The sequence below is a fragment of the Muscardinus avellanarius genome (genome assembly GCF_963383645.1).
Source record: "Muscardinus avellanarius genome assembly, chromosome: 13".
In the NCBI taxonomy this organism is placed as follows: Eukaryota; Metazoa; Chordata; class Mammalia; order Rodentia; family Gliridae; genus Muscardinus; species Muscardinus avellanarius.
In genome coordinates, this window is record NC_137799.1 from 13,669,099 (window position 1) to 13,690,990 (window position 21,892).

At 51.6% G+C, this 21,892-nt stretch overlaps 1 protein-coding gene across 1 annotated transcript in view; it reads right to left on the reverse strand.

Moving 5' to 3' along the window:
• Nucleotides 1-649: 649 nt before the first annotated feature.
• PTGS1 (prostaglandin-endoperoxide synthase 1) overlaps nucleotides 650-21,892 on the reverse strand; it is a gene marked incomplete at both ends in the record, with an annotated part of 43,050 nt that continues 21,807 nt past the window's right edge. Inside the window, 9 exons of the mRNA XM_080708898.1 lie at nucleotides 650-1,005; nucleotides 3,245-3,392; nucleotides 10,320-10,606; nucleotides 12,310-12,556; nucleotides 14,719-14,802; nucleotides 14,912-15,093; nucleotides 17,242-17,385; nucleotides 17,582-17,722; nucleotides 18,055-18,171. Of these exons, the coding sequence (XP_080565024.1) occupies nucleotides 650-1,005; nucleotides 3,245-3,392; nucleotides 10,320-10,606; nucleotides 12,310-12,556; nucleotides 14,719-14,802; nucleotides 14,912-15,093; nucleotides 17,242-17,385; nucleotides 17,582-17,722; nucleotides 18,055-18,171 (1,706 nt within the window). The remainder of the gene's footprint in view (nucleotides 1,006-3,244; nucleotides 3,393-10,319; nucleotides 10,607-12,309; nucleotides 12,557-14,718; nucleotides 14,803-14,911; nucleotides 15,094-17,241; nucleotides 17,386-17,581; nucleotides 17,723-18,054; nucleotides 18,172-21,892) is intronic.

The following is a 21,892-nucleotide window of genomic DNA, read 5'->3' on the forward strand; positions in this document are numbered from 1 at the left end:
GGGGAGGGGGGGTACCAAGAAGAACCCCCTGCTTCCTTGCCCCTCGGTGCAGGGACAGACTCAGGCAATATGTTATTGTTGAACATTAGGTTCTTCTGCTCTGCAGCTATCCCACTGAACAGGAAACTGAATTACATGAACAGTCCTGACATTCAGGTCGGGACCAGCCTCTGCTCTGGATCATCGACCAGGAACATAATGTTCTGAATCACGAATCAGACAGCCAACGTTCTGGAGGGCTACCCAGGTTCTGGAATACAAAATAAGAACCCCCTCAATTCTTGAAGATTTTAGCGGGAGCTCTTATCTCTTATTCTAGAATGCCTGTATTCCAAACCGACTAGAAATCTGACATTCCAGGTTGTCAGCCAGGAGCCCAGCGTTCTGAAAGCCAAACGAGAACCGTTCCTAACGTCCTCAAGGATGAACAAGGAATTCGGGGTTCTAGAATGACAAAAATCACAACATTCCAGAAGAGGGGTAAGACCCAAAGTTCTAAATGGCAACCTCAACACTTACAAAGCCCAAACCCCAAAACCGACATTCAGGACTGTGGTGCTGGCCTCGGCATTCTGGAATAACAGGGCCAAAGCCCTCTCCTCCAGATGGCTGCTTCCCTCCTCTCCAGAGGGCTGCTTCCTTGCCCCGCTCAAAGCTCCGTGGATGGTCGCTCTACAGAAGGTCCATCGTCCTGCGTGGAATCCGGCACTTGGAAGGAGACATAGGGACAGGTCTTGGTGTTGAGGCAAACCAGCTTCTTCAGGGTGGCCGTGTTGACAATGTTGAAGCCCACCTCACCCCCAAAAGTGCTTGGCTTCCAGTACTCCGGAGAACAGATGGGGTTCCCTAGGAGGCCCTTGAGGGAAAAGGGAGCCCCAATCTCGATCATACTCTCCCCGAAGATGGAGTTGGGTAGGCACTTCTCAAGCAGCAGCCCCGGGTAGAACTCCAAGGCATCGATGTCTCCGTACAACTCCTCCAGCTCAGCCGCCACCTCCTTCTCTCCTACGGAGGGAGATACTGAAGTCAGAGCCACCGTGCCACCAAGCTCAGTCAGGGACGGGACTTTCAAGGTCCATCTTGTGGGGATAATGGAACGCCAGAAAATGGTTGGGGCAGCTGGGCAGGTGGCCCATGAGATTTGGAAAGAGTCAGGAAGGAAAACACAAATGGACCCTCACGTTGGACTGAACCTCGGGAAGGAATGCGCTACTGAAGGAGTCCAGGGGCCTACCCTGCGCCCTAATCACCTGGCCATGATAACGGAGGGGCTGCCTGTGTTGCTCCTTCACAGGTGATTCCAAGGCCTTATCATGCCCCTTTATTTATTATGCTCGAGCTCAAGTGTGCAACATAATGTGTCCAAGTTCACAGATGTTCGGAGACAGTCTTCTTTCTGCCCTCTCTAGAACATTTTGTCTGGGAGATTGAAGGGGGATAAAGTTTGCTGTCCCAGGAACATGGGGAACTCATCCACTGATACTGGGATCTGCTGCACTCTGAGCCCCAAGTGTTCAGGGTGGCCACTGGAGACCAGCCTGGAGTCTCCCTGTTTCCTCAAACCCTTCCCCGATAAGGCACGTACAGACATCACATCACACCTGGCTCCAGGGGCTCCCCATTAGCTGTGACAAGGGTTCCCAACTTGGCTGCCCAGTATCTGAGGACTTTGAAGGGTGTGTGTGTGTGTGTGTGTGTGTGTGTGTGTGTGTGTGTGTGTATAGATTCTTGAGCACCAAGATCTCTGAGAAGCATCTGAGATTTGGATTATTTTTATTCTGGGGACTGAATCCAAGGCTTGGTGCATGCAAAGCACACACACTACCACGGAGCTATGCTCCCAACCAAATCTGATATTTTAATAAGCTTTTATTTATTTATTTGTTTATTTATTTATTTATGTGGTACTGGGGTTCCTGGAAGCCCTTCTACCTCCGGGCTACACTCCCAGACCTATTTTATACTTTTTTTTTTTTTTTTGGAAATAGGGTCTCCTAAACCAGGGATGCTGGCTTCGAACCTGCGCGATCCTCCTGTCTCCGCCTCCCAAGCGCGGGGATTACAAGTGTGTGCCACCACTCCCGGCTTATTTATTTATTTATTTATTCATTTATTTATTTTGATATGGAGATTTTTTCCCAGGAGCATTCTGCCTCTGAGCTATACCCCCAGTCCTATTTTGTTTTTTTATTTAATTTTATGTTAGGTACAAAGGATCAACCCCAGGGACATTTTACCTTTGAGCTACACCCCTAGCCCTTTTTATTTTATTTTATTTTTTTATTTTGAAATGGGATCTTGCTAGGTTGCTAAGAGTTTCCCTACATTGCTGAGTCTGATCTTGAACCTGCAATCCTCCTGTCTCTGCCTCCCAAGTTCTGGGATTACAAGCATACACTGCCATGCCAGGCTTATTTTTCATTTTGTTTTGTTTGTTTGTTGTTTTGTGATACTGGGGATTGAACCCAGAGGCATTCTACCTTAGAGCTATACCCCCAAACTGATTTTATTTCTTATTTGGAAATAGGGTCTCACTAGGCTGATGAAAGTCTCACTACTTGCTGAGGCTGTCCTCAAACCTGTGATCCTCCTGTCTCAGCCTCCCAAGTACAGAGCTTACAGACATGGACCACCATATCCGGCTTTTACTTTTCGTTTCGTAATAGGGTCTTGCTACATTGCTAGGGGTCTCACTAAGTGGATGAGGCTGCCCTCAAACCTGCCATCCTCCTGGTTTGGCCTCCCAAGTAAAGGAATTACTTGCACCACCATGCCTGGCTTTTAAATAAACTTTCTAAGTGATTTGTATGCAGCTGGTCCATAAATGAGTATTTAAGACTCACCAGACAGAATAAAACTCAGAATATATAGGATAAAGTTCAGGATTCTATAGTTTGGCGACAACCCCTGTCTCTGTGTTAAGTCCCGTGCACAAGTCCCACACACGACCGCTCTCCCAAATGGGCACCTACTTTCTGACTCCTGTGCCTCGGGACTTCCTCTTGCCCTGTCACCTAAAATGCTCCTCCCTCTATTCCTCAGGTGGAAAATTCCTACTCATCCTTCCAACCCAGATGAAAAGCCACGTCCTCTCCCGGCGACTCCTGGGCCACACTCACGGCCCTCAGGACCGCGCAGTGCTAGCCACACGTATGGGATTGCCCCGTCCCGTTTCCTCGGTGTCTCCCTTGCTTCCCTCTAAGTGCCTCCGGGCAGCGACTGTGCCCAGGTAAGGGCCGCTCACCTGTGAGCTCCTGGAAAGAGGTGTAGGCCTTCAAGCCAAACCGCTTGCGGTATTCGTTGAAGGGCTGCAGCCGCATCTCTCGGGACTCCTTGATGACGTCCACGGCTACGTGCAGCACGTGATGGTCTATGTTCCTGCCCCCGCCGATCTGCCAGGAGATTAGCACAGCTGTTGGTCTGAGGGCTGGCCAGACTGGGGACCCACATAAGGTCCTAGGAAAAGAACTTCAAGAGCCAGGAGCAGTGATGCACGCCTGTAATCCCAGGACCCAGTACTTGGGAGGTTGAGACAGGAGGATTGCAGGTTCGAGGCCAGCCTCAGCAACTTTGCAAGACCCTGATTTAAAACAAAAAATAAGAAGGGCTGAGGGTAGTCGGACGTGGTTGTGCATACTTGTAATCCCAGTACTTGGAAGGCTGATATAGGAGGATTGCAGGTTCATGGCCAGCCTCAGCTCCTTAGTGAGGCCCTCCACAACTTAATGAGACCTTGTTTCAAAATAAAGAATAAAAAATAGGGCTGAGGGTGTAGCTCAGAGGTACAATGCCCTTGGGTTCAATCCCCAGTCCCCACCACCCAAAAAGAGAGAGAGAGAGAGAGAGAGAGAGAGAGAGAGAGAGAGAGACAGAGAGATCGCGCTGAGGGTAAAGCTTGAAGTTAAAATGCCCCTGAGTTCAATCATTAGAACTCCCCCCCCCAAAAAAAAAAGAACTTCAAGTCATGAGTCCCTTCTGAGCCAGGACAGAAAATAATGCGGTTAGTACTTTTTTTGGTGGTGCTGGGGTTCCTGGAAACCCTTCTACCTCCGGGCTACACTCCCAGACCTATTTTTTCTTTACATTTTTATTTGGAAACAGGGTCTCCTAAGCCAGCGAGGCTAGCGTTGAGCCTGCGTGATCTTCCTGTCTCCACCTCACAAGCGCGGGGATTACAAGCGTGCGCCACCACTCCCGGCTTGCAGTTAGTACTTTAATACTAGGTATTTGGCCCTAGATCCACCATGTGTGCGTACGTGTGTGCGTGCATGCCCCTCTCTCTCTCTCTCCTCTCTCTCGCTCTCGCTCTCTCTCTCTCTCTCTCTCTCTCTTGCTCTCGCTCTCTCTCTCTCCTCTTTCTCGCTCTCGCTCTCACTCTCGCTCTCTCTCGCTCTCTCTCGCTCTCTCTCGCTCTCTCTCTCTCTTGCTCTCGCTCTCGCTCTCTCTCGCTCTCTCTCGCTCTCTCTCCTCTCTCTTACTCTCTCTCTCTCTCTCGCTCTCTCTCGCTCTCTCTCGTTCTCTCTCGCTCTCGCTCTCTCTCTCTCCTCTCTCTCGCTCTCGCTCTCTCTCGCTCTCTCTCGCTCTCTCTCGCTCTCTCTCGCTCTCTCTCCTCTCTCTCACTCTCGCTCTCTCTCGCTCTCTCTCGCTCTCTCTCCTCTCTCTCACTCTCGCTCTCTCTCGCTCTCTCTCGCTCTCTCTCCTCTCTCTCACTCTCGCTCTCTCTCGCTCTCTCTCGCTCTCTCTCGCTCTCTCTCTTGCTCTCGCTCTCTCTCCTCTCTCTCGCTCTCGCTCTCTCTCGCTCTCTCTCGCTCTCTCTCGCTCTCTCTCTTGCTCTCTCTCGCTCTCTCTCTCTCTCTCTCCTCTCTCTTGCTCTCGCTCTCGCTCTCTCTCTCTCTCCTCTCTCTCGCTCTCGCTCTCTCTCTCTCTTGTTCTCGCTCTCGCTCTCTCTCTCTCTCTCGCTCTCTCTCGCTCTCTCTCTCCTCTCTCTTGCTCTCGCTCTCACTCTCTCTCGCTCTCTCTCGCTCTCTCTCGCTCTCTCTCGCTCTCTCTCTTGTTCTCGCTCTCGCTCTCTCTCTCTCCTCTCTCTCGCTCTCGCTCTCTCTCTCTCTCTTGTTCTCGCTCTCGCTCTCTCTCTCTCGCTCGCTCTCGCTCTCTCTCTCTCCTCTCTCTCGCTCTCGCTCTCTCTCTCTCTCTTGTTCTCGCTCTCGCTCTCTCTCTCTCTCTCGCTCTCTCTCTCTCTCCTCTTTCTTGCTCTCGCTCTCACTCTCTCTCACTCTCTCTCTCTCGCTCTCTCTCGCTCTCTCTCTCTCCTCTCTCTCACTCTCGCTCTCTCTCGCTCTCACTCTCGCTCTCTCTCGCTCTCTCTCGCTCTCTCTCTCTTGCTCTCGCTCTCTCTCTCTCCTCGCTCTCGCTCTCTCTCGCTCTCGCTCTCACTCTCTCTCTCTCTCCTCTCGCTCACTCTCGCTCTCTCTCGCTCACTCTCGCTCTCTCTCGCTCTCTCTCGCTCTCTCTCGCTCTCTCTCTCTCTCTCACTCTCGCTCTCTCTCTCTCTCTCTCGCTCACTCTCTCTCTCTCTCCTCTCGCTCTCTCTCGCTCTCTCTCGCTCACTCTCGCTCTCTCTCGCTCTCTCTCTCTCTCTCTCTCTCTCTGGGACACATCAGAGTCTCAGCGTCCCGACGTTATGTGGAATGGGCTAGTAGGACCTCTCTCAAACGTCTTGAAAGCTACACTGTTCCCCAAACCTTTGAATCACACCAATGGGTGGAACAATCCCTAGGGAATGAAAGAAAAATAGGGTTCAACGCCCAGATAACCCGATAAGGTGAGGAAGGCTCCAGAAAAAGGCTTTGATTCCTAACATTTAAGGAGCATCGGCCTCGAGAAAGCTCTGTTGTTCAAGATGAAATGACAACGTCAAGAGACAGTTCTGTTCCAACAGAACAAAGGTGATCGGGCAGCAAAGAAGCCGCCGGAGGAAATCTTACAACTCGGAGCAGAGAGCCTTGGCAAGAGCAAGCGGGTGAGCCCCAGTTCTGGCTCTACCAGTGACGGGCCGTGGTGCTGCTGGGGGTTGAATCACACCCCCTAAAAGGGGTGCACTGAGGTCTAGCCAGCAGCACCTGCCCGTGTGACCTTGTTTGATGAAGACGGCAGCACCTTTATGGGTGGTTTTGCTCCACCATTTCAGTTAGCTGCAGTCCAGAAACACTTGATGGAAAATTCCAGAAATAAACAATTCCTAAGTTTTAAATTGCGTGCTGTTCTAGCAGCATGATGAAATCTAGCACAGCCCCACTCGGTCCTGCCCAGGATGTGAATCATCCCTTCGTCCAGCATCCACAGTGCACAAGCTCCCGCCTGGCAGTCACTTGACCGCCTCCCGGTTATCAGATCAACTGCCATGACCGCGGGGCGCTTACGTCAGAGTGACACTCAGACAGTGAAATAACCCTGCACAAGACGCCTGCATCGCCCACCTTGCTTCGTCCCATCGCAGGGGTACTGGGTCATCTTACTCCACCCCGAGAGGGTAAGATATTTGCGGGAGAGAGAGAAGAGACGACAGTCACGTGCTTAAATTATAGAATATTCTCATAAATATTCCACTTTAGTGTAAGCATTACTACAAATTCCTTATGGTACCTCATTTACATATTAAACACTATCATAGATACAGATATAATGTGTGTGTGTGTGTGTGTGTGTGTGTGTGTGTGTGTGTGTGTGTGAAAAACATAGTAAATATAGGGTTTTAGGTACTATCTGAAGTTTCAGCCATTCACCGGGGATCTTGTAATGTGTCCCCCGCAGATTGAGAGGACTGCTTTAGAATCTTCACAGATGCAACGAAGCTAAGATGAGGCCATACGTGTTTCGGGTGGGCCCTAATCCAATAGGTGGTGTCGTTATAACATCACACTGGAGACTCAGGGAAAACACCATGTGACCGTGGAGACAGAGCTTGGCGCGATGCGTCCACGAGGCAGGGATCACCGGGGATTGTCAGCAACCAACAGAAACTAAGAAAGAGACGGAGCAGATCGCTCCCGAGAGTGTTCAGAGACGGCGTGGCCCTGTCGATACTTCCACCATTCCAGCACAGTGAAAGAATCCATTTCTACTGTTTTAAAACACCCAGTTTGTAGCCGGGCGTGGTGGCGCACGTTTGTAATCCTCGTGCTTGGGAAGCGGAGACAGGAGGATCGCGCAGGTTTGAAGCCAGACGCGCTGGCTTAAGAGACCCTGTTTACAAATAAAAAAATAGGTGTCTGGGAGTGTAGCCCAGAGGTAGAGGGGTTTCCAGGAACCCCAGTACCACCAAAAACAAACAAACAACAAGAAAAAACCCAGTCTGTGGTATTTTGCTATAGCATTGCTAGAAGATGAATACCAGGACCTCAGATGGTTACTTGAGCTAAATTTTTGTTTCCTCACATGCAAAAATGGGAAAGGTAAAAGTGTCTACCTGATACGGTTGTAGAAACGTAAAGAGGATAAAGACGCAAAGCACTTATTACAGCTAGGTCACACAGTAACTCCCAAAAGGGTAACAGGCAAGATGATTATCAGGGGAAGCCCTGTTTTAGCTCTTCTCCTGCTCTTTTTAATATCTTGAGAGTCAGCACATCATGCACCCCTGCCAGGTTCAACACCAGGCCTTTCATACTATCACCCTGGTTGTTCTTTAAAAAATGCTTGGAAACTGAGTGTGATGCTGTCTTCCTGTAATCCTAGTGCTTGGGAGGCTGAGATAGGAGGATCATAAGTTCATGAGCTCAACAACTTAGGGACACTCTTGGCTACTTAGCTTAGTTTCAAAATAAAAAAAATAAGCCAGGCGTGGCGGCATACACCTGTAATCTCAGTATTTGGGAGGCTGAGACAAGAGGACTGAAGGTTCTCAGCCAGCCTCAGCTACTTAGTGAGGCCCTCCACAACTTACTGAGGCCCTGTTTCAAAATACAGAATAAAACACAGGGCTGGCATTACAGCTTTGAGGTAGAATGCCCCTGTGTTCAATCCAGTTCCACAGAAAAAGCAGAAAATAAAAAGCTTTGGGAAATATACAACCCACAGTAGCATCTGTCCTGCCCAAGCGCTATGTGTCCCCACAGAGAACAGGAGCCATGTGCCGGGGCCACATGCTGGCTGAATTCACAGTGCCACAACCTTACGAGACAGGCTTAGGAACAAGGATTGGATTAAAGAGACGGAGAGCTCGGTAAGGTGGAGCTTCCAAACTGGAGAAGAAATGATATAAGAGGGAGTTGGTTAAGAATTCCAAGAAAAAGAGCCGGGCGTGGTGGCACACGCTTGTAATCCCAGCATTTGGGAGGCTGAGACCTGGAGGATTGCGGTTCGTGGACAGCCTCAGCTACTTAGTGAGGTCCTCTGCAACTCAGTGAGGCCCGGTTTCAAACTAAAGAATAAAAAATAGGGCAGGGGGTGTAGCTCGGAGGTAGAATGCCCCTGGGTTCCATCCCTATACCCGCAAAAGAAAAAAAAAAAAAGAATTCCAAGAAAAAACGACGTATTCCTTTGCCAAGGCCATCAAGACAAAGTACTACAGGCACATGGCTTAAATGATAGGAATTTAGATCCTCACAGTTTGGAGGCTAGAAGGCCAAGACGAAAGTGGCAGCGGGATGGATTCCTCTGCGGCCTAGCTCCTCGGCTAGTAGACGGCTGTCTCCCTGTGGCTCCCCATGGTCTTCCTTTTGGGTAAGAGCTACACCCCTAGAGTCCCCTCTGTTTTTTTTTTTTGTTTTGTTTTGTTTTGTTTTTGTTGGGTGTTGTTGTTGTTGTCATTGTTGTTGTGTTTGTTACCGGGGATTGAACCCAGAGGCATTGTATCTCCAGGCTACACCTAGGGCCCAATTTTATTTATTTAGAAACAAGGTCTCATGAGGTTTCCAAGAGGCGGAGTTGCAAGGCTGGCTTTGAACCTGCGATCCTCCTGTCTCAGCCTCCCAAGTACTGAGACTGCAGATGTGTGTTTCCCCCACCTGGCTTTATTTCTTCCTATTAGGAAACTGTTCATATTAGATTAGGGCCTACCCTAATTTCCTCATTTAGCTATAATCGCCACTTTAAAGACATTATTTCCAAAAGCAGTCATATTCTGAAGTTCCGAGGGTTCGTCTTTCAACATCCAGATTTGGGGGAAAGACACGTTTCAGCCCGTGACCGGCTCTGGTTTAGTGGACACTGACTAGATGCAGGCGTTTCACATAGATGACCAGGCCCTGATTGGCCCCTGACTTCTCAAGTCACCGTGCCCGGCTCTGCCCATGCTGTCCTCTCATTCTCTCTGGAGCACAAACACCTTCTGCCACCAGCATCACCTCTTTCCCTGGGAAACACCCGTCCATCCCTCCAACCACGTCCTTATCCATAGCATCCTGGGCGAGGTATCCATTCCTACTTCCTTATCCATTTCCAGCCCTGGAATTCCCAGGACCTAGTAGGATTCCTGTCTTGTGGCTTTAACATACTTAACATACAAATATGATAACAAGCTGGGCATGGTGGCACATGCCTATAATCCCAGTACTTAGGAAGCTGAGCAGGAGGATCACAGGTTTGAGGAAAGCCTCAGAAACCTAGCAAGACCCTGTTTCAAAATAAAAAATAAAATAGGGCTGGGGGTATAGTTCAGAGGTAGAAAGCCTCTTAATCCCTAGTACCATGAGAAAAAGAAAAATCTGATAACATACAAAAAAATTTCATTAAGCATGCTGTCTCCCTCATGGCAAGTACTTGAATAATGTTAGCTGTCTTGTGACCGTATCCCTTACTAAAGTATAAACACCAAAGGGACAAGGGTCCCAAGAGCTACATTGGTCACCGTTCTCCACTATACCCCCAGCACCTGGAGTGATGCCTTTTGGGTTTTTCGGTTTGTTTTGTTGTTGTTGTTGTTGTTGTTGTTGTTATTGTTGTTGTTGTTTTGTGTTTGTTTGTTTGTTTGTGCAGTACTAGGGCTGGAACCCAGGGGCATTCTACCTCCAAGCTACACCCTCAACCCTAATTTTTTTTTTAAACAATGTCGCACTAACTAGCTGAGGCAATCTGAGAAACTGAGATCCTCCTGTCTCAGCCTCCCTAGTTCTGGGATTACGAGCGTGCACCACCATGCCCAGCTGATGCCTGGTATTACTGAATGAACAAAAGAGCAAAAGGATTCGCAAAGTAACACCCACAACCACCCTGTCCAAGTGATGTCACCCTACTTGACAGGAGAGGACGCTGGGATTCTGACCTGGGTCTGGAGGCTGCGGGAGCCCACCTGCACTCACCCGAACTCCCCGGAGACTCACCCGGCCAGCTCTCTGGTGAGAGAAGGCGTCCACCAGGGCCTCGACCCCATAGTCCACCAGCATGGAGGTGTTGAACAGGAACTGTTCATAGCTGAACTCGCGGGCGCCCACCCTGAAGGAGTCCGGCATGAGCGGATGCCAGTGGTACAGATGGTTGAACTCCAATGCGATGCGGTTGCGGTACTGGAACTGGGCTCTGAACAGCAGCTCCGGGTCAAACTTCAGCTGCAGGAAGTAGCCGCTCAGATGCTGCACGTATTCCTCAATGACAATCTTGATGGTCTCCCCTGCACAGGGAGGATTGGGCACATGGTCAGCAGAGGACGGGGGCCTCAGATGCAGGCCAACCCCAGAAAAGCGCTTGCTTTTTGCCTCCCTTACTGTTTTGTTTTGTTTTGGCCAGTTCCTCTTTGTCCCCCTGTAATGGGATGTGACCACAGAACTTTCTGTCTCAGTTTTGACTGAGGTCCCAAGACAAGAGCACTGCTAAGTCCCACATTCCAAAGGAAGGGCCTGGGAATAGGGAGAGGCTGCCCGTCACACTGGCTGGTGATGAAGCTGCGCACAGAGGCAGCACTTTTCTATACCCAGATAAGCAGAACATGCAAGAGAGGTGCCCGGTGTTCGCGAACTGGTTTTGTGACTCTCGGGTGACCACCCTCCTTCAGCCCGTTGAAGGAGGCTGCTAGCCAGGCATGGTGTCACGTGCCGGTAATCCCAGTACTTGGGAAGTTAAGACAGGAGGCTCGTAGGTTGGACACCAGCCTCGGCAACGTAGCAAGACCGTTAGCAACTTAGTGATACCCTGTTTTCAAAACAAAACAATAAAAAGACCTGGGGTTACATCGCGGAGGTTCAATACAAGTACCACAAAACAAATTTTTTCACGTATATTAACATCAGTACAATAATATTCATTGGGTCATGTGAGGAACAGACAACAAATGTATCTAAATGTCGGTGCAGGCCCTGTAAGGGGCGATGTCCACACGTGTTGGCTAGAAGGAGGGGTACCCAGTGTGGGCATCCACACTGAGGCCCTGGTGATGGACTTTGATGGGGGCCAGACTTGGCTCAAGTCTCTCTCTGCTGGGGGGTGGCCTTGGAGAATTCGTGTAATCTTTCAGAATCTTAATTTTTTTTGCAAGTGAAATCATATCTGATTTAAAAGGCTGCTGGAGAGTTAATGGAGCACTGGGAGGCCTCGCCCTAAGAGTCCTGCTATTGCTCACAGCTTTATCGCCAGCCAGACAGTGCAGCAGGAGGCCTCCGGCCATTCCCCTGGCCCCTGCGCTCTAGGTCTCCAAGAAGCTGGGACTTCAGAGCTGGCCCCTCCGCCCCCCTCGGGCTGTCCTCATCCCAGTGCCTGGGGCTTCCAGGCTCCAGTGAATTAGGCAATCTAATTGGGGCCAGCCCTGCCCAGTAGTGCCCCAGGGTGGGAGTAGGGGCTACCGGTGACTCAGAGAAAGCATGGTCTAAACAGGGGTGTCAGGAGCCAAGTTCCCAGGCAAGAAGCCAGGTGACATTTTAAGTTACAGACTCGCCCCCGTAGGGGACGCAAAAATATTCTGTCCTGAGTCACCTAGAAGCTAGCAAACTCCAAAAAGGCCAAGACACGTGGAACAGGAAACAGGAAGCTTCCTAAAGGCTGGGTGAGCCGGGGCTCGGCCCTGTGTGTGCCAGGGAGGACGGCTGTGCACCTGGTGAGGGTAAACTGAGGTTTGGGGTCGTTGGTCTAGTAACCACTCCTCATAGCTATCCCTTCTCTGAAGGCCTACTGTGTGCCAGATGCCTTCCCTTTTATCACCTCAGCAAACCCTTTCAACGATTAACTGTGCCCAGGCATAGATTTGGAGGCTGAGGTGCACAGCCGCGGATCAGCCGGCGGTCTCACTATGGCCAGCAGAGGAGCCGGGATTCTAGCCCCCACTCACTCCTGCCTCTCTGGACGCAGTGGCTGGCTGCCCCAGGGCTGGGTCGGAGCCCTCACCTATGAGGACGAGGCGGGTGGTCTGGAAGAGCTGCTCGTCGTCCCAGGTCGGGTGCTCGGCTTTGAGCAGGTCACACACGCGGTTGTGCTCCCGCAGCCAGAGCGTGGCATACAGCATGAGCCCCGGGAGCAGCCCAAACACCTCCTGGCCCACGGCCATCTGGTTCTGGGGCGGGACGCCCTTTGGGTAGCGCATTGGCACCGGCGCTGCTTCTACCGATGGCGGGTACATCTCGCCGTCCAGCACCTGCGGGAGGGGGCCGCCTGGCAACCTGGAGGCGGGGCGGGGCATCTGCTGTGCCCAGCTGACTCCCGCGCCCCCACCTCCGCTGCCCGTCATCCCAACATGGCTGCCAACTCTACCCTCTGCATCCTTCTTCAAATCAGCTTCAAGGACCACTGTACTCCTGACCTCTTCCTCCTCGCCCTCCCCGACCCCACACCTAAATGAGCTCCCTCCCTACCTCCACTCTTGTGCCCGGAAGGTCTGTTCTCTGCATCGCAGCCAGCGTAATCCTTTAAAATACTCAAATCTAGTGTCACTGGCGAGCTCAAAACCCTTCCGAGTCCTTTCTCTGCTCTTGGCAGAAATCAGATATCCTTCACGCTGTCCCCGGCAGACGTGGCATCTTGCCTCCAGTTCCTACACTTCCTCCAAGTCCCCTGGGCCTCTGCACATGCTGAACCCCTCCCTCCCTGGAAAGCCCTCACCCCTTTTAGCACCCCCCTCCTGCCTCCAGGTGCCTTGGTGACACCGCAGCATCTCCTTGATGGCGAGCCTCACAAATGAAACTAGTCAGGTGGCCTTGTTTTCGTTCATTCATTAAATAACATGGGCAAACTACCATGTGCCAAGCAATGTTCTTAGTTTTAGAGACTCAGCAGTGAACTTTGTTTTGGTTTTCATTTCTTTAGATTCACACGCTCCGATATGGCAGCCACTAGCTACGTGTAACTGTGAAATACTAGGAATTTGGCTACTGTGAATGAAGAACTGAATTGAGTTGAATCTAAAATGTATTTAGACTTTACTTGATTTAGATTTAAATTTTAAAACAGATACTTCAGCTACTAAAAAAACCTTATGTATGTTTGGAACAACCCGGGCATGTGGGAAACAAAATATAGGTATCACCAATGAAAATTTAGCATCCAGCTTGAAATGTTCTGTGAGTACAAATATACATCAGGTTTTGAAGATTTATTTTGAAAATAATAATGTGAAGAGTTTCTGTTTCTTTGTTCTTGTTATATGGAGGATTGAACTCAGGGTATCGAGCTTGATAAGCTAGTGCTCTACCACTGAGCTATGTCCCCAGCTGATTTTTAATTTTATTTTAGCAAGGTGTGGTGGTATATGCCTGTAATCCAAGTACTTGGGAGGCTGAGGGGAGTCACAGGTTCAAAGCCAGCTTCAGCAACTTAGACCCTCAGCAACTTAATGAGACTCTATTTCAAAATAAAAAATAAAAATAAAAATCTAGCCAGACGTGGTGGCGCACACTTGTAATTCCCCGTGCTTGGGAGGCTGAGACAGGAGGATCGCCCAGGTTTGAAGCCAGCCTCAGCGGGCTTAAGAGACCCTGTTTCCAAATAAAATATAAAATAGGCCTGGAAGTGTAGCCCAGAGGTACAAGGCCCCTGGGTTCTATCTCCAGTACCACTAAAAATAAATAAATAAATAAATAAATAAATAAATAAATAAATAAATCTGAGGCTATAGCTCAGAGGTAGAATACCTCTGGGTTCAATTCCTAATACAAAACAAAACAAAACAAAAAGTTCTATTCTAAGACAGAGTCTTGCTAAGTTGCCTGAGACCTCTAAGTAGCTGGGTCTACAGGAATACACTACTGTGCCTAGTTGAAATCTTTTACTAATAATTTTTGTATTGATTACATGCTGATAATAAGCTGGGTATACTGCATCAAGTAAAAAATATTGTTAAAATTCATTACACCTGTTTCTTCTTCTCTTTTTTAATGTGGCCACTAGAAAATGTAAGTTATGTATGTAGCCCACGTTGTATTTGTGTTCGACAATGCTAGTGTGGGCAAGAAGGCTTCATAAAACTCACATCCTAGTGTTTACGTGTGTAGCCCTGGTAGGTTATGGTTCCTTGCAGGCAAGACCCATCACTCTCATGGTCACTGCTCAGTTGCTGGTGCAAGGCACACCACAGTACCCAATTACTATTGTGGAAATGATTATGCAGACTACAAATGTCCATCTCCTAATGCACTCCAAAGCCTAGGAGGACACAGAATACCATGACTGGAACCTTCTCCTAGAGTTTGCTCCCTCTCCTCCTGGTACATATTTCCCAGAGCTGACCCTCTGACATGACAGCCTCTTCCAGGGAGACTGTGGGACCTCTTCCCACTGCCCCATCCCCAGGCCCAGCACTACCTGGTACTTGAGTTTCCCATCCTTAAAGAGCCGCAGGTGATACTGACGCTCTAAATTGTCTCCGTAGATGTGGCCAAGGTCAACCTGAGGAGGGAGAGAGGTCCCCTCAGTTCACCCGGCTCTGCCCCACCAGTGGTGACCTGCACGCACCAGGTTAGGTCCAGAGCAGTCCTGAGCCTCTCTACATACTCACCCCATGACCCAAGGCCTTGGTGAAGCCAGGCCCCAGCTTGCCAGAAGTTTTGAAGAACTGGTGGGTGAAGTGTTGTGCAAAGAAGGCAAACATGAGGTTGGTGCCCTGGGGAGCAGGGATGAACTTCCTTCTGAGCAGGAAGCGATGGCCCAGGAGCTGGGCATCTGGCAGCTGCTTCTTTCCTGGTTGGGGAGGCAGGAAAGAGCAGTCGCTGCCTGGATCCTGTCTGGACCTCCAGAGCCCTCCAGCCCCTGTACCCACCCTACCAAAAGACCTAGAAGTATTTATGGGTAAAATGGCATGACATTTAGAATTTGCTTTAAAATGCTCCATTGACAAATGAAAACGGACACATCAAATAAGATTAGCAAATGTGTGAAAGTACTGGAACTGGAAGATGGGTACATAGTTCACTATATCTCCCTGTTAACTTCTGTATATATTTGTAATTTTTTATAATTAAAAAATAAACAACAACAAAAAAAAAAAGGATTTCGACCTCCCTAGCTCTGGGACAAGGTAGCCTGTGTTTGCAACTGGCAATGCCACTGCGAACCACGTGAACACAGATAAGCCATCTCACCTCTCTGAGCCTTGATTTCTTATGTGTAAGATAGGGCAGATGATACATATTTCAAACTGGATTCAAGGGTTGCACGAGATGACGTAAGATGAACAGAGAACTAGTAAGGCTGAATTTTTTTTACAACAAGGGTCAACACGTTTTTTAATAAAAAGCCAGACAGTCAATATTTTAGGTTTTATAGACCATATGGTCTCTGTCACATCTATTCAGATTTTCTTTCGAAGCAGGAAAACAGCCACAGACAACACACAAGTGAATGGATGTGACTGTGTTCCAATAAAACTTATTTGTAAAAACAGGGGCTTGGGTTGATTTGACCTGCAGACTACAGATTCCCAACCTTTTTAAAATGATGCCAGTCAGCCGGGTGCGGTGGGCACGCTTGTAATCCCAGCATTCGGGAGGCTGAGACCTGGAGGATCGCGTTTCGCGGACAGCCTCAGCTACTTAGTGAGGTCCTATGCAACTCAGTGAGACCCGGTTTCAAAATAAAGAATAAAAAATAGGGCAGGGGCTGTAGCTCAGAGGTAGAATGCCTCTGGGTTCCATCCCCAGACCCGCAAAAAAAAAAAAAAAAAAGATGCCAGTCTTTCTACATCTGCAGTGAAAACAGTAAGCAATCCTGAAGCAGGTGCCTGTCATTATGAGAGTAAGATCTGAAAGGCCGTCTGAGATCATGTCACTGTCAGGGGAGCTGGCAATCAATACCCTCACAGAAAGAAACGGCAGAATTCCTTATGTTCTGAGAAAGGTGTCCTTTCACCATACATTATGAGAGGCCCAATGTTGAAGAGTCCAGAAGATGGACACTCTTTGGACTGGGATGGCCGATTGGGTTCCTCTGGCAGGAAATGTTGAGTTACCCCAAAGGAAACTCAGCAAGAGGAAAGTTAGAGGAAGACGTCTGTACCCCATCATTTGGAATCACCCTTCACTGACAAGGATTGATTCCAGAGGTGTTGGTGAGACCCAACTATCTTGGTGGAATTTACCCATGCTTTGGGAATAGTAGCTAATCATGTGAATGAAAACCATCACACTAGTGCCCTAGAGACCCGTACAGGGGCATCAATACGCAAGATAAGTTCAGATCTCAGAAGTCCAGCAGCCATGGGGCTGCACAGGACCAGCGTTCAACAGCGACACCATGTGGCAGGAATGGGAGCAACAGCAGTAGTGGATGGCTGAGCCTCTCATCTCCTAGATTCTTGAAGCTGAACGGATAGCTGTCAACAATCAGAGGGTGGAATGGGAAGAAGGCCTTAAGAGGAAGACTCCTGCCAATGAAACCCAGCGGGACATGGGTAACTAAAGAAAAAAAAAATTGACCTTATTTGTACCCTACCCTGGTGAAGCATGGAAATCTATTTACATTAGTAAAGAGCCGAATGCAGAATCAGCACCCCATACATTGTACACTCGACCTTCCTTCCTGCATTTCCTCTTGAAAGGCACCCACCTGTCAGAGTCCCCCTCATCAGTAGACAAGGGTCGAGCAGAAAGGTGCCCTAACAATATGGAAATACTAGTCAGCCTATCCCTGACTTTTATTTAAGAGACCTCAGGTAAGACCTTCATCCCCCCCCTTCCCATCCTCATCCCTGGCTCTGGACCTGCCAGCTGTCTTGCCTTGGTCCATCTGTGTTAAATGGGTCCATAAATGCTCTTCTGCCTGTACCTTCTCAAGAAGGAAACCGAGCACCTCCCATGGCCCCCAGGTCGGCTCCACATCCTCTCCCATTACCTTTGGTCCCCATGGGCATGGGGCAGTCTTTGGGCACCGAGGGTAGAATTCGAGTGTAATAGCTCACATTGGAGAAGGACTCCCAGCTGATGTAGTTGTGTGCTAGGTTGTAGGTGGGAGGGCTGGGGATAAGGTTGGACCGCACTACAGAGAGCAAAAAGAACGTGAGGACAAGAGTGTTCCCGCCCCAGTCCCCCTCTTCGCCCCCTCTTGGGTCAAGACTTGTTTTATCTGGCATCGAAGAGTCTCCCCACCCACCACCTTCATTGGATGCCAAGAATCCCAAGAGTTGGCAACAGTTCCTGCTCCCCAGAGGAAGGAGGCCCGGCCCCTGGCCCACCTGTGAGTACCAGGCGCATAAGCATGTCGCGGATGAAGGTGGCATTGACAAACTCCCACAGCCAGCGCCCATGCGTGAGCAGGAAGTGGACGAAAGCGGGACCGGGCCGCAAGGAATTCCGGAGCCAGGTCCAGAGCTCAGCTGCAGTGGAGGCGGATGAAAGATGGGCACCCGGAACAAGAACTGGGAGGACACAGGGCAGTACCCACGGGACAGGGGTAGGGATGGGGCCGTGGGAGCGAGGACACCAGACCCAGATGTGAGGATGGGGACAGGGATGGGGAATGTGAGGAGGAATGACTGCAGAGCCCAGAACAAGGGGCTCTTGTGCCACCGGGTCAGGGAGAGGGCGAGAGCCAGGCAAGGAAGGAGAGGCCATCTGGGCCAGAGACTAGGCAGGAAGTGGGGTCAGGGAGGAGTGTCCAGGGGAGCACCAGGGCCCGGGAGAGGGGGTGGGCGGGGGGCTGGCTCACGGCTGGTGCAGTTGGGGCCCGAATAGCCCGTACGTGTGCAGTCACACTGGTAGCTGTCAAGGCCAAAGCGGACGCAGACGCCCTGGTTCTGGCACGGATAGTAGCAACAGGGGTTTACTGCAGAGGAGATGCACACATCAAACACCCTGCCAGGGGCTCCTGACTCCGTCCAGCCCCTGATGGGGCAGAGGCCTAGACCCGAGTCGCAGCTGTCTTAAACTGCCAGCGTCCCTCGGGAAGTCAGAGTTCCCCTAAAGCCACCCTCCCTCCAGTGCCCTCCCCACCCCTCTGTTCCCAGGCCCTGCTCTGGCCCTCCAGCCCAGCCCCCACAGGCCCAGGGGAAGCCCCCTCCCTCCCAGCCGCCACCAAAGGCGCAGGCGATGAGACACTGCGGGCACCGAAGCGCTTGCTTCCTGCCCAGCCAGAGCCCAGCAGCAGGGGCAGGGTGGGCTTCCCTCAGACCAGCCCCAAGTGAGCTCTGAGCACATGGACACTAGAAAATAGGATCTGCCGCCATGCCTCCATGTCTGCAGAAGGCAGGCATCATAATGCCCACTCTGCAGGTGGGAAACTGAGGTCAGAAACTAAGCCCGAGAGGCTGCCGGACAACGGTCACACCAGACCAGCTGCCCATCCCTACACTTCTCCACCTCACCCCCCCCCCCGCCATGGGCTGGACAATCAAGTTCAAGGAAAGAAGTTTTCCAGAACCTAGAGGACAGAGTGTGGGTTGGAGGAAGGAGGGGGACCCCAAGTCCCAGCTGCCTCAGCCGCCCCGTTCCTGAGCAGCCCAGACTTGTCCAAGTTAAGGCTGCACCCTGAGGAAGGTCATGGACCAAGGGAACGGGAGGGACGTGGCCAAAAAAATCTCCTGAGAGGGTCCATGGATCTCCGTACCCGCCTCCAGCCTCCAGGAGAAGCCCCCAGGGAAGTCCCTCCAAATATCTAACCCAAACCCCTCCAACCACCCCCTGCTCAAACCCGCATGGCCCCAGTGAGTCTTCAGCAGCAAAATTAAAACTCTTGAGGCTTATTCAGGCCCACCCTCCCACACACGCCATGTGGGGTCCCCTCCCTGCTCACTGGGGGAAGCAGAGGCTCGGGGGGATGTGGAGACTTGGCTGAGAACAAAGACAGCGCTGGGCAGACTCAGGACTCCTGGCTTCTGGCAGGAGGCTGCTCTCCACAGCAAATCCCACAGTCCCTTCTGCAGGCGCGGGTCTTTTTCTGGGCCCAGGGCCAGTGTTTAGGGACCTCTTCCTCTTTGTTCAAATGATTACTGAAGGTCAAGAGGGGAGCCAGAGGCTGGAGCAAACTGGAATGACACTCTTGGGTGCCAAGATAGAAGGGCCTGACCCTAAGTGAGCCCTGTGCCCTCAGCCTCCGGTCATCTCTCTGCGACATGGGACTCGGCCTGGGCTGGGGCCTCTACCCTCCTGAGAGGGCCCCAGCACCCTGGCACACGCAGACATAAGAAAAACATGGCAAGAACCATGCAAATAGTTTTGTTTAATCCGCGGTGACTCCCCACAGCCTCACAATGCTATCTGTGTGGCAGAGGGATGGGAGGGAGGTGCAGAGGGGAAGAAGGCGCCCAGAGGCCTTATCAGGCTGCCACAGGCTGCAGGACAGGCAGGGCTCAGCCGCCCGGAGGCTCAGGAGCGGCCCTGCAGCTGGCAGGGAACCCAGCCCCTCAGCCCTGCTCACGGACCCTCCTGCAGATTCACCTGCCTAGAGGCCCCTGGGCTCCCCAGGGCGCAGCGCCCAACCCCTGCACCCCGTCCCCTAGTACAGTGGTCCAGGCCTTCCGCTCAGCAGACACAAGGCTCCTGATCCCCATCCCTAGAGCTACGTGGATCTAAAGATGCCCCCAAGCTGCCGCAGCCCCTACTAACCCCAAAGCCCATCCGGGTGTAGCCCGCCCTCAGCAGTCACTTCTACTGAGCCAGCCCCCAAAGCTGCGGCCAGCGTCCACACGCTAATGGACCCTCTCTCCCCTTCTGTCTGGCCTCCACCACAAGCTTGCCAGAGAAGCAACCACACCTTCTTCCTCCCCACAGGCCGGACACACAGCGGGGCTCAGCCCAGGTCCTAAGGGGGCCAGCCACTAAGGAAGCCAGGTGGGGTGGCCAGAGCCTGGCAAATGTCTGTAGAATTGCTCAGAGGACAAGAGGAGACTGGCCACTCCCAGCTTGACTGAAGAGGCGCCCCCATCTTCCCAAGCCGCCCTCTGAGGCTAGCTGCAGGACATGCTGTAGCTCCCGAGTTCTGCCTGGGCCGAGCCACTGGAGCCGCTGGGTTTTCAGAGGAGCTGTGAGCTGAGTCTGGCATGCTTCAGCCCTGGCAAGACGGGACCCTCCTTCCCGGGGCAGAGAGGAGACTGGTGCCGCCTGACCATGCTGGACTGTCACGCTGGGCTGTGGAAGCCATCCTACGCTCAGAGGGAGGGAGAGCCCCCCCACTGCAGTGAGGAGCACAACTCAGAGGACCCCTCCCCCGCTTCCAAGTTGCAGAGTCAAGACTTGAACTCCCTCCTCTTCCCCTCCCTTCCTCCTCCTGGAGCTGCCCCAGCCCGGACTTGGAGAAGGGTTGGGGAAGGAGAGTCACTCTGGTCCACAAGCTGGGGATGCCCACTGGGGAGGTCAGTTGTTACTATTCCTTTAAGGGAAACCTTGAAAACCCTGAATGTATGAAACCAGGACTCCAGACATCACCACCTCCTGCCGCAAGCAGACCTCCAGAAACTGTTCACAGGGAAGGCCTTCCTTCCCTCTCGCTTCAGTCCTGCATGCTTTCAAGCCAACCCAGTTCTGTGCTGAGCAGAGGACGCCCCTCTACTGAGAACACCTTCAAGAGATCTGGAGAGGCGCTGGGTCTGATCCCCCTCCAGCCCTCCTCACCCAGGCCCAGGCCGAGCCCCCAGGAGATACACAGGAAAGGGGCTGCCCTTCCAGCTCAGAGGGCCCGGAGTGGTATGTTTACTCTCATATGTGGAAACTAGAAAGAAAATAGGAGACAAACGGGACTTTGAATAAATCAAGAGGGAGACCAGTAGAATAGTGGGAGGGGGTGGAGGGGATGCAAAGGGGGAAAGAAAGACGGAGGAAGGAAGGCGCTGGAATAACACTGTCCGTGTATGAAGGTGTCACTGTGAGGGCAGCAGAGTGGGCTACGGGGGAAACACACCAGATGTGGCGTGCAAGCACGTTGTACACCTCGAACCGCACTACGACGCACTATTAAATACACCAAGAAGAGTGCTTTAAAAAGAAAGAAAGTAGCTGCTTTTACTGGCTGTATGATCCCGGTAAGGGGCTTGTTTTCCTGTATATGGCACAGAAGGCCTTACACCTGACACCCTGCCGTCTTCCCTGCGGTGGGTGGGCCCGCCCACCCCTCTCTCTGTTATTTACATGTTCACATCTGTGCTTTCTCAGCAAAGAACTCCACAGCTTATCCTCTCTGTGTGCTGGGGACCCTGAGCCAGAGGTCCCGGACCCGCACTGCCCATGAGACAGACACCCAGGCCTGGAGGCCAAGCAGCTAGTCCAGGTTCCCACAGACCCCAGCTGCCGGGGACACCCAGCTCTAGAACTTTCCCAAAGATTTAGGCAAGAAAATGTCCCCAGCCCAAGCATTGGGACTCCAGGCCCAGGTCAAGCACAACTAGGGGACGGAAACAGCTGGGAGGATACCCAGTCCTCCAGGATGAGGAGGCAGCAGCAGGCCCAAGAGGCTGCACCCAAATCCCCTAGAGTAATATTTAGAGAAGCCCCAGGGCCTGGAAGCCAAAGAGAAAAAGAGAGGCCTGAGGAGCCAGGCCTGGGCTCCAGCCTGC